At 49.3% G+C, this 12004-nt stretch overlaps 1 protein-coding gene and 1 long non-coding RNA gene across 4 annotated transcripts in view; one reads left to right on the top strand and one right to left on the bottom strand.

Annotated features, from left to right (window-relative positions):
* LOC123785946 (uncharacterized) overlaps nucleotides 1–1474 on the top strand; it is a 61690-nt gene extending 60216 nt beyond the window's left edge. The window contains exons 6-7 of the long non-coding RNA XR_015723137.1: nucleotides 481–637; nucleotides 740–1474. This is a non-coding gene — a long non-coding RNA (uncharacterized LOC123785946). The remainder of the gene's footprint in view (nucleotides 1–480; nucleotides 638–739) is intronic.
* MYZAP (myocardial zonula adherens protein) overlaps nucleotides 1–12004 on the bottom strand; it is an 88248-nt gene that overhangs the window by 38891 nt on the left and 37353 nt on the right. For all 3 annotated transcript variants that reach the window (XR_015723133.1, XM_045787754.2, XM_045787670.2), the window contains exons 7-10: nucleotides 9120–9245; nucleotides 7977–8105; nucleotides 3940–4019; nucleotides 2376–2481 (exon numbers count right to left, since the gene is read on the bottom strand). Coding sequence is in view for 2 of the 3 variants with exons in the window: in XM_045787754.2 (XP_045643710.1) it covers nucleotides 2376–2481; nucleotides 3940–4019; nucleotides 7977–8105; nucleotides 9120–9245 (441 nt within the window). In the remaining variant the exon portion in view is untranslated. The remainder of the gene's footprint in view (nucleotides 1–2375; nucleotides 2482–3939; nucleotides 4020–7976; nucleotides 8106–9119; nucleotides 9246–12004) is intronic.

Genomic DNA, 12004 nt, shown 5'->3' with positions numbered 1-12004 from the left:
AAAATCTTTATTAAAAAAAAAAAAGAAATGTTTTCTTGACGTGAAATGCAAAGCTGAAATTTGCCTCTCTGCAAGTGCCTCCCAGGGCTTCGGGCGCGGTCTTGCATTGCAACAGTAAACAAGAATGCATTCTGAGCCGTGAATTCAGCTCTCAAGCCTCTCCTTTGCCTGTCTCTTCCCCAAGTCCTTCAGCCGCTCCCTGAATCAACTCGGGTCCCCTGTGTTGAGAGTTGAGCTCTCAACTCCTTTCCAACCTGACTCTGCTCTTCTAAACACGCTCATCTGCCCATGTTCCTTTTACGTGTTTCTAGCTCAAGAAAAACAAATCTATTCACAGTCAAGGGCTGCAGCAATTGAGATTTTAAACCATCCTTTTGTGGTATGAGTTAACATGGTAGCTGGGCAGACACGTGAATTCTTGCTACCTGATTTAGGTAGCTGCTTAAATTTAGAATAAAAAGTCTTCTCTTTTCTTTCCAGTCTCCACGCACTGTTGAAACCCAGTTGGCCCCTAGGTGGCGCTCACTCTGACGACGACGCCCTACATTTCAGCCTGCGATTTCCCCCTGATGACTGTGTCTTCTAGACCACATCGTCCGGACTTAGAGAAGCTTCTCCGGGAGATATTAAGTCACAGGTAGGAAAGCAAGGCATGGACAGTGTTCTTTATATGCTTCCCCATTTTCATATATCGATTTTCCCCTGCTCCCTTCAAATTGGTACGTCTGTTTTATTCCAGAAATCAGAAAACAGAGAATCCTAAACCACTTGAAAGTATCTTTTGAAGAAGGATCTCTGATTTGGGTACCAATCTTAAACCCTGACCCATTGGAACCGAAACAGAAGCCAACTGGTATGAGGCTTTGTTCCCTGGTTCATAGATAAAATCTAAGAACGCACACCAGCTCCCTGTGGTGTGTTGGGAGAAAGGTAGTGCTCCACAGTCAAAGAGCCACATGGGGAGACAGGGAGACCCTTGCCCCAGACTTCCTGAGTGCGAAGTTCAGACGCAGAAAAGCTATGACCTGACCGTCATAATTCCCGGAGATGCTAACTAAGCATGACGAAGCAATGCTTTTCCTGGGGAAACCGCTCCGGACACCCAGCTGGTGTGGATGACCGGGCAGGATCGACCCATCACTGCCGCTCCTGCCTGCCTGTGCAGTGGGAGTGCAGAGGGGCTCCTCGTTCTTCTGTCCTGCTCCCGGACACTCGCAGACGAGCCAACGTAGGACTCACGGGAGCCAACGCGGTCTGACTGCATCTCTTGTCGAAGGCAACGGATCTCACCTAATGTATACGTTTATCCGACGAGAGAAGAAAGTACCCTTCCCCAACCTCACAACCCGACTTTAACCTCACTCCACGAATCCCGCCAACATTTTAGAGATTAATAGACATACTTTCAGTCTTCTCTGTCTGTGACGTGATTTATTACTAGACATGCTTTTAATTTCAATAATTCATTAACAGATAACTTTTCAGAGCAGTGCTTCATAGAAGGAAAAAAATTTTTTTCAGTTTTCCCACTGCCCACCAAATGTTTAATTAAATTAAAGCCCTTTCGATGCAAGATAGAGAATTAGACCGTAGGGAATTTATATCCCTGTTAGGACAGACTGTTCCTTTTTTTCTATCTGACTTATTAATTGAGCAAGAACGATTCAAGAACCTGTGATTCGCTGCACCACCGCTCGGGCTTTCTTCTACCGAGCACCACGAGAAAGATGGGTTACAGTGACACGAAAGAATTTTTTTTTTCCTCCAGCAGAAATAGAAATGTTCAACTTACCTGTTTTTTCCATTTAGCAAAACAGACAAGTAAGCTATGTCCAGCATATAGTAAACCTATAACTTGGTCTGACATCCCACAGACGGAGAGAGAAAGGATGGAGAAGAGAATGAGGGGAAAAAGGGAGAGGAGGAGGGAGGAAATAGGGAGTGGGGGAGAAAAGAGACACCTATCCAGCGAGGAAGAAAAGATGGAGTGGTCCCTGGGAGAGAGGCCGCTAGATGCAAGGGAGTGCGGAGACCTGAGCTAAAGGGAACTTTTCTTGTCCCACCCTCGGGTCCCCTGAGCTGTAGGCAGCCCCTTGGGGAATCCCTGCCCTCTGAAAGCCAGCGAGCTTAGGAACTGTGCTTCCAGCCTTCATAACTGTAACCCTCTGATGTGATTAGAGGGATAATCACTGGTCCCGGGGCAGGGGTGGGGGGGGCAGGTGAGGAAATTTCCCTCTGGGCCATGAAGACAGTGGGCTGAGTACGTTCACTCGTGAGCCACAGAAAACTGAGCTGAGGGTCAGAGCTGGCTCTCGGGCTGACGTGTCCCCACGACAGGCAGCCCTCCTGGCCCGCAGCCTCCCACAGGGGCTTACCTCCTCAACCATCTGCTTGACTTTCTTCTGTTGGCAATGCACCATGTCGTCGAGGTGCCGGATGCGTTCCCGGAGGCTGGCAGACGCCTCCTCCAGCCGCTGATACCTAACACAGAGCAGAGGGAGCCGTGAGGTCCTCAGCCAGAGCAGCGACAGTGGCCCCGAGAGCCACGGCTGGAGGGAGCACTGCCCAGAACAGGAAGGGCAACTCGGCCGGGCATTCCTCCTCCTCCTGAGTCTCCCGGGGGAGTCACTACCCGTCCACCACCCCCTGCAGGAGGGACACAGCGCGCTTCCCAGCTCCCACTGGCAAGGTTTACCTTCTCTAAGGACAGCAACTCTACTTTCCAGGGACTGAAACAGAATTGTGGGGGGCACCACTTACAGAATGAGGGGCTCTCTGTTCTGGAGTTAATACAATACTATACACTATACATCATACAAGCCAAATGCCTCGAATCGGAAAACAGAGGAGGGGAGTCTGGTACCACAACGTGCTGTCTGAAATCAAGGGGCCGAGGCCTGGGAAGTCTGCAGCTGTAGTTGTCTACACATCATTTACTTTGGGAAACTGGGAAATATGCTGAAAGGCCTTCTCTGCATCAAAACAGATGGGGTCACTTCCTAAGACACATCTTAGTTTTGTCTTAAAACAGCACAAACTATCCTCTGACTTTGCTCGGTTCGGTGAAACTAAAGTAACAGCAGACGACCTCTTCAGGGCTTTGGGGCCATGGCATGGAGCCGTGGACATAGGGTCTGGTGGTCCGCTTACCCCTCCCCTCTCTGTCAGGCTACATTCACGTCTACACAAGACTGCAAAGTCCGAAGTTGCAGAGAGGAAGGAAAACGGACATTTTCCAGCGCATACCACGTGGCAGGCAGCACGCCCCCCAGCTCCCTCTCAGTTAATGACCCAGTGCGACGGGCACTGCCCTCGTCAACCGAACCCCTTTCCCCCTTTAAAAAGAATTCTCAGTTTGCAGATAAGCAAGGAATGTCATCGAGGTTAAGTAACTGGCTCAAATTGCTCGAATCATCCCAACCTTGTTTTCCTTCACCAGAGGGCCATGCATAGCCTCTCTGCCCTCCGATTTCTAGAGGAGACCACGTACGGCTCCCTCATTTTCGATGCAGGGCTTTACATGCCCGTAGCCAGGGGACAAGGCCAGGTTTGAGTAAACAACGTTTGGAAACCAAAAAAGGCATTTTAAAATTAGTTTCCACCACAATGGTATTAGTCACAGCTAATGAGTCTTCTCATCAACAAGGTGCGTCCTGTGCAGTTGAAGGTCATGGAGAACATTCATAGACTGAACTTTTGCACCCGAGACAGCCTGCCGTGTGTGTCTCTGCACTAAGAACCAGCCGTGGGCTGCAAGACGTGGCTCTGACTCCTAAGGAAACCGGCCCCGTAGTGGAGGCTCTCGGCCCGCTATTTTACACGTGTGAGTCTGCAATAGGGATGATTAAATGAAGGAAAATGCAAGGACCTGGCGAGCCCACAAAAACACAGCATGTCCACCGTCCAAGTCCATTACATGGTCAAGGGCGTTCGTCTTACCTTTCCTTGTCAGAGTCCATTATTTCCCCTGACATCTCTGTTTCGTGCTCCAGGAGCTGGAGTTGCAGCTGATGACGTTCCTGAAACAGACACCGGTATTCGAATCAGAGAGTCCCAAGTTGGACAGGGAATGTATACCGAGCAATTCCTGCCCTAGTGGGGTCAAGTCTGTACCCAGCAGGGTCTATGCAGTCCCCCACCACAGTCCAACCAAAGTTCAAAAATGCCACATCTCTTGGTGTGCATTTACAGACGTATTTATGATTTAGAGACAAATACCCTGGATAAAGCCATTCAAGGTTTCCTTTTACGGGGCGCCTGGGTGGCTCAGTCTGTTAAGTGTCCAACTCTTGGTTTCGGCTCAGGTCACGATCACAGGGTCATGACATTGAGCCCCATGTAAGGGCTCCACACTCCGTGGGGAGTCTGCTTGAGGATTCGCTCTCTGCCTTTGCCCCTCCCCCTGCTTGTGCACGCTCTTTCTAATAAAAATAAATAAATCTTTAATAAATAAATAAGTATTCCATCAACTTAGGTTCAAATATCTTGTGGGAATTTATAGCTCTAAAACATGAAAAACCGTACCCTTAAGTCAATAGTGCAAAATTCTCCATTATTTGCTGCATCATCAAGAAAAGAATCTCTGGAATTTGGGTAATATCCTATATACTAACCGAGATGGTGTTTACACGGGGAGGTTCACTTGTAAAAATGTATTGTGACTGTCAGAATAATGGGTGACCCCCCAGGGATGGGCTGCCTTACCCAGAAAAAGGAACTTTGCAGAGGGGATTAAGGTAAGGGTCTTAAAATGGGGGGATGACCCTGGATTATCCAGCTGGGCCCTTATTGGCAGGCGGAAGAAGGGCTGGAGCCAGAGAGAGAGAGAGAGAGACTGGAAAATGCTACAGGGCTGGCTTTGAAGCTGCTGGCTGGAGCCCTGAGTCAAGGAATGTAGGCAGCCTCCGGAAGTTAGAAAAGCCTAGCAAACGGACTCTCCTCTAGACCTTCCAGAAGGAACCCAGCCCTGCCGACACCTTGACTTTAGCACTTCTGATCTCCAGGACGATAAGATAATAAACTGGGGTTGTTTTAAGCCACGAACAGGGGGTTATTAGAGCAGCCGTAGGAAACTAGCACATAGATCAAGCTGTGCATAATGATATGAACCCTTTGCTGTATATATGCAAATTTAGAAGTTTACCCAGAAAAGGTAATATAAGAATATGGACCATTATTTCCTTGGACAAAGTGCAAAATATTGATAAAAGCGTAGCACCCATCGTAACCAAAATTGCTCTAGAAACACATTACAGACGTTGGTATTGTAGATTTCCTTCAGATGAAATTTATCAAATCCTGTTCACCATATTGGGAGATTATTTTACGTTAGGCCCTAAGTACACCTGTGCCTCATCATTATTCTCAGAAATTCTCCCAACAAACTCGTACTGCCAAATTATTAAAAGCCAATCTCTGAAACTCTAACTCCCATAACTTCTGAAGCTACTGGCCGTGGTATCCCAAGGAACAGACCGAAGAGATGGGGGAACGGTCCGCCCTCGCAGAAAGAGTATATATTACATTGATGGATTTAGCATCCTAAAGGGAGACCAGCTTTTAGTGGGGGTCTGTTTTTGTTCTTAAATCTCTCCAGCAAAGACACAGTCCAGGGCCCACCAGGGCAGGATGCTCTCTGTCCTCGCGAGGCTCGCTGCTGGCTGGAAGTCCACAACAGCCCTGAAATGATAGTGACGGACTTTTCACAAGCAAGCACCCCCATGGCAGATGCCCAGAAAAGAAGCCATCATAGAGTAGGGCAAGCTCTCACTCACAGCACACTTTAAAAGTTCGCTTTTTCCCCCTAAATTGAAGTACGATGAATCTCAAATGTACACTACACGATGATTTCTTACATTTGTATATGCCTGTCAAACCATCACCCAAGCAGAGACTATCACCTTTTCTACACAGGGTCCCTGGGAGATCACACTCCTTGAAAGATTTTTACTAATCAGGAAAAAAGAAAGAAAGAAAAAAAAAGTGTTTTGAAAATCTAAAAATAGGCACAAGCAGGATACGCACTGTTCATGAACACAGTTCATGCCTGGAGACACGCTGTTTACATGGCATGTGAGCGACATCTGGTCTCTCCTGCTCTGAAAGAGGGATCTCCGAGGGAGAAGGGGCAGTCAGCTGGAATACCTAATCCTAGTGGAATAAAGCAAGCCTATCTCTCGCCTAAATGGAAAAGAGGATTTGAAGAAAGGACAACCCATTTTCATTCACTACAGAAAAAGCCAACAGGACTTGGGGAACATCCCGTGTCCCATAAATGCTGGCAGGGAGGGCTGGCCTTCCCACCTCCCCGGCCTCCCACCCATCGCCTCTCACACAGGCTCCACGTGGAAATCAGTGGGGGAAAACCCTACTTTCAGGATCCCAAGGGTACAAAGAAGATAAGCTAGGGGAAAAAAAGTCCAGCTAAAAAAAAAAGCTGGCTCTGGGGGCAGACATGTACACAAGTCTGTAACAAGATAAAAATCAGAGCCCCACATTTTTGAGCCACGACTGTATGCCAGACGCTGTGCTGGGCACCGTGTGTGGACTTCTCTCGTTCACTGCTCACAAAGCCTTAAGCAGAAGAATGATTACTATCAGCATGTTACAGAAGAGGAGACTCAGTTTGGAAGAGTCAATAACTGCCCACAGCTAGAGAAAGAGAGGCGAGATTCAAACCCTAGATCTATCTGATTCTAAAACCCGTATTTTAGCCAACTTCCTGCTCAAACCAGGCTGCCCGCCCCCTTGGCACCTGCATGTGGCAGGAAAAGCGGTCACCCACGGGGAGCATTTACAAAGGCAGTATCTTCTGCTGTTGCCGGGGCGAGGGAATGTGGGAGAAAGCTCACCTGAGTTCTAGAAAATGCCATCATTACCCAATCCTCACTACTACCACCACCAACCGATCCTGATGTTAGTCTTAGGCATGCCGCTTTACCCTCTTCTCTTCAATAAAAGATACGATTCTGTTTCCCCAAGAGGAACGGTGACATTGTAACAGACTCTTCACTTCGCTCAAGTCCCTCCCGAACAAAGAGATTAACTAAAGTGGCAGCCCCACAAGGCCCAAAGCTCCAGAGCACAGAATTTCATGCCATTCCCGGCCTGCTTACACCTCGCCGCATCAGGGACTGAGAGTGGCCTACGCTGCAGACGCCAGAGGTAAGGAGACCTCCCTCAGAATCACTGGAAGCCCAGGTGTCGACCTCGCGCACATTGTCATTCCCCCTGGCTCGCCCCCAGCCGGGGTCTCTGACGTCACAGTCTTGACAGGTGGCCACTGTCCTGCAGACCCACCTGCTCCTGAGAGCCCTTCTCCAGAAACCAGCCACGGCTTTGCCCCCAAACTACCACTCCTCCCCCAGAAGTCAGCCGTCACGTGCTGAAGGTCACCCTGCCTGTTTCTTCCTGTTTTTTTTCTCTTTCCTCTCTCCCACCCCTTCTTCCCGTTTTCCACGTTCTGCCTCATGTCCTGCTTCCTCCCTTGCTCTCCACTGGCTTCATCATCTCAGCCGAGCTCCTACCTTCCCCAGCCCACCCCACCCCCACCCACACCCACAGAAAACGTGGCATCCTCCACTCGGCTGGCAGATGTGGGGTGTCCGAGAAAAGCCAACCGTTTAGACACATGCCCAAGAAACAGCACACTCAGGGTACGGCTGGAACATTTAAACACGACTTACTCAGCAGACGGAAGTTCGTGCTTGGGACCCCAGCAAAGCAGGGTGCGAAAACACTAACGTTTGTAAATAATTATATATGGAATGCTTTTTAAAGTTACCATAGGAAAAATCAGAACTTTGACCTCCTCCTACTTTATGTTGCAGCTTGGTCTTTCCTGTTTAAATCACAAATTGGAGGGATGGGCGGGATGAGTGCTGAAGGCACCTCACACCTTCAGACAGGCCTGCGGGGGCCGCGGAGAGGCGGGGGGTCTGGGCCGTGGGCGCTGGGCCCAGAGCAGTGTCTGTTACCTTTTCCATGCGCTCAATCAGCCTGTCCAGCTCCCCGATCCTCTGGTCCTTCTCCTCCAGGCTGATTTCCGCTGCTTCCATCTTTTTATTGGCTTCTTCAATCGCTTTCAGAAAACTCTTGGTTTCTTCCTGCAAAAGAAACACACTGTTCTCGGCACAGCCTTGGAGTCCCGAGGCTGCTAACTAGGGTCCAAATAGCGCCGGCCTTGCTAAACCATGATGTCTCTCTAAAAGCACACCCCTGGGGCCTAGGAGCGTCATGAACTCGGATCATGAACTCCCATGATTCTGGCTCACCTGGAAAGAAGGAAACATCGTGTGGATTTTTAATGCACCTGGTTCTTTTTTCTCTTTTTCCCCCCTGACTTCTTATGTCAAGAAAACAAGCCTGCAAATGTTATTTCTTCCTTGGCTGGATGCTCAAAGTGTCAGTGTATTTGCCAACAATACAAAGGGAAGGAGGGCCATATCTGGAATTGAATGCAGAATGCCTAGACCCTTCTCGCATAATGCAAAGCCCCAACTCGGTCAACCATTTAGCACATTGACAGAGCCTTAAGAGCACACGATAAGGCAGCCACGGACTCCCCGCCTTCAAGGAACTTACACTCGCTCCTGGAGAAGCCAGGATGTGAGCGAGGTGTGCAGTCCCGCTCTAGTAACAGGAACAACAGAACGCCACAGCTGAGAGCAGAAGGTGTGGGCTTCCCAAACCCAGGGGCCACTCCTCATGAAGGGCCAAGACTTCATGCATGGCGAGCGCGGCACTGTCAAGGCTTTGCAGGAGCTTAGGGAAGAGCAAGGGCAGGAGGGCATTTCAGGGAAACAGGAGCAAATGGAGGGAGAAGGGGGCACAGCGGCACGCAAGCCCGGGGCCAGCCGAGAGACTGGCAAGTGGCGAGTCTAGCCAGAGAAAGGGGTGCATTCAGAGGCAGAGACTAGGGGCTCTTCAAGGCAAGGAGGGGGATGAATAGAGGGAGGGAGAAGTGGGGCAGTGAGTGAGTCAATGAATCAACACCTTGACCCCCACCCCCGTTAGAGTCTGCTGCCTCCCCTCCAAGCAGAACCCCTGCTGCCTCAGCCTCCCCCACAACAACGGACGAATGTTCTCCGGCACTTCTTCCGCAGCTGCGACATACACACCAAGAGAGCCTCCTTCTCGGCGCTGTGCTTCCGCTGCTCTTCCTGCAGCTTCTCTTCGTACTGGCTGTACAACTTCCGGGTCATCTCCCTCATCACCTCGGCGTTGGCCTCCTGGGAGGACTCCACCTACAAAGACACGCATGTCAGAGCTCCGGGGAACCAGCCCCTCTCACCGCGGGTGTGGGGCAGGTGGGCACGCAGCGGCGAACCCCGGATTCTGCTGCGGGGGACCGAAGCAGCAGGAGCCATCGGGAGGGGGACAGCGGGAAGGGGGGTGGGTGCGCGGACGGGTAGAAAAAGACAAAGTGGTACTTCACCCTGTGTTCTCAGGACGAAGACCCTCCATGTGAGTGAATTTTTCAAAAGACAGAAACGTACATACTTATTAGCCCTGTCCCCCAGTTCAGCCACTTTTAAACTGAATTTTCTTAGGGCACGCCCGGCTGTCTCAGTGCGTTAAGCTTCTGACTCAGTTTCGGCTCAGGTCATGATCTCAAGGTCATGAGATCGAGCCCCATGTCAGGCTCCACCCTGGGCGTGGAGCCTGCTTAAGATTTTCTTCCTCTCTCTCTCTCTCTCTGTCTCCTCCTCCCCCCAACCCTCCCACCATCTCTAAAAATATATATATATATATGAATTCTCTCTAAAATGTGTCCACGTTTCACTATCTTCTTAATCCCTTCCTTTAAGGGCTTTTCCTGTCTAATGTCTTTTGATCCTGAAATTTTATTATCTTTTATTCTATCAATTTTAACAAACCTTTTTCTCTGGATAAGATTTCCACACCCTAATTAACCTCAAAAGATGTGCTTTTTAAATTCTTGAGTATTCTGTTGTGGGCTGAAAAAAAGATCACTACGAGTAGGATAAGCAATACAATTTAAAAATTTAAAAAGGTTACCTGCTGAAGGAAGGAGTAAGAGACAAAAGGGGGTATTACAGGTGTCGTCTATTTCTGAATATACTGTTTTGTAGATTTGACTGAGTTAAGTAAATCGTTTATCTGTTATAAAAAAAATTAAATTTAGGGGCGCCTGGGTGGCACAGCGGTTGAGCGTCTGCCTTCGGCTCAGGGCGTGATCCCAGCGTTATGGGATCGAGCCCCACATCAGGCTCCTCCGCTATGAGCCTGCTTCTTCCTCTCCCACTCCCCCTGCTTGTGTTCCCTCTCTCGCTGGCTGTATCTATCTCTGTTGAATAAATAAATAAAATCTTTAAAAAAAAATTAAATTTCAAGAAATTACCTACTAAGACTATTCAATGGGTAAAGAATAGTCTTTCCAACAAATGGTGCTGGGACAAATGGATAGCCCCATGTGAAAGAATGATGTCAGACACCTAACACACCATATCCAAAAATTAAGCCAAAGTGGATCAAAGATTTAAATGTAAAAGCCAGAACTATAAAACTCTTCCAACAAAACATAAGGTAAATCTTTATGACCTCTGGTGAGGCAATGGCTTCTCAGATAGGGTACCAAAAGCGCACGTGACAAAAGATACATAGAAAGATGTCGTTGGTGTTCAATATTCAAACTTCTGTGCTTCAAAGGATACCATCAAGAAAGTGAAAAAACCCAGCGAGTGGGAGAAAAGATCTGCAAATCACATATCTGGTAACCTGTATCCGGAATATATGAAGAATTTTTACAACTCAAAAATGAAATACCCAATTTTAAAATGGGTGAAGCTCTGACAGAGATCTTCTTTGGGAAGACATACAAATGACCTAGAAGCATAAGAAATATGGGCGACATCATCCGTTATGGGGGACATGAAACCAGAGACACACTTCACGCGCCCAGGACGACCACCAGCCATGAGGCAGCCACAAGCGCTGGTGAGGACGTGCGGAAATCAGAAACCTCACACTGCTGGCGGGAATGTAAAATGGTGCAGGCATATTTCTAGACTACCTTCCTACTGTCTGGCTTTCTTTCCCCCCACCACGTGCATATATTAAAATTTTGTTATGTCAGGGAAGCGGGGAGGCCTCTGAAGGCAAGCTGCCCACGAGGAGCTGAAGCTGTCCCGTTAATTACACTGGCCAGCCGCACGCAGGAGACACTGAAGTTCCGCTCACGTAAGAAATCTGGAGCCAGCCTTTCCATACATTTGTGCCTTCCTAAACACTGCATCTAGAAACATTCCCGCCTGGGCTGGGGAACACTCATCCGGGCACTCCTAGTGCCTGTGCGGGCCCAGCTCAGGAGAGGAGAAAAAGTCAGCAGTACTTTCTGGCTTTTCCAGCAACACACCCCTTTTTTCCAAACTCTTCTTCAGACATACAGTATATGAAATCATAAAGAGAGGAGCCCTGTCTGAAGTGAAACAAGGAGGAGCTGATCTACTCTCGAGCGATCTGGTCGGGGTGGTTGTGTCTGGCCAGCGGACTGTGCAGGCACAAACCCATGGGGCCATCACAGTGACGACACGGTGTAACATGGCAACCCCTCCCCCCGTGAGGCAGCCCCACAGGGAGGGGGGGACCACACATCCTGTTTGTCTCCCTAACCCAGTTCTTTTTTTAAAAAAGCTTTATTTACGTGAGAGAGAGGGGACATGCGAGCAGGGGGAAGGGCAGAGGGACAGAGAGAGAATCGTCAAGCAGACTCCCCGGTGAGCATGGAGCCGATGCAGGGCTTGAACCCACGACCCTGAGATCGTGACCCGAGCTAAAACCAAGAGCCAGACGCCCAACTGACTCAGCCACCCAGGCGCCCCGCCCCAACTCCGTTCTCCATAGCACCACCCTCCAGTCCCAAAGGTATTCTGGTCTGAGCAACAGACTGGTGGGGACATTACCTCCGAGGCCCTCTCCTCTAGGACTGCCTAATGCTGTGCTGAACTCAGTCTGAAAACCACAGACCTCAGCATGAAATTCC

Source organism: Ursus americanus, chromosome 36, assembly GCF_024610735.1.
Source record: "Ursus americanus isolate L20-20 chromosome 36, mUrsAme1.1.p, whole genome shotgun sequence".
NCBI classification, from domain to species: Eukaryota; Metazoa; Chordata; class Mammalia; order Carnivora; family Ursidae; genus Ursus; species Ursus americanus.
This window is presented reverse-complemented; position numbering and strand designations above follow the sequence as displayed.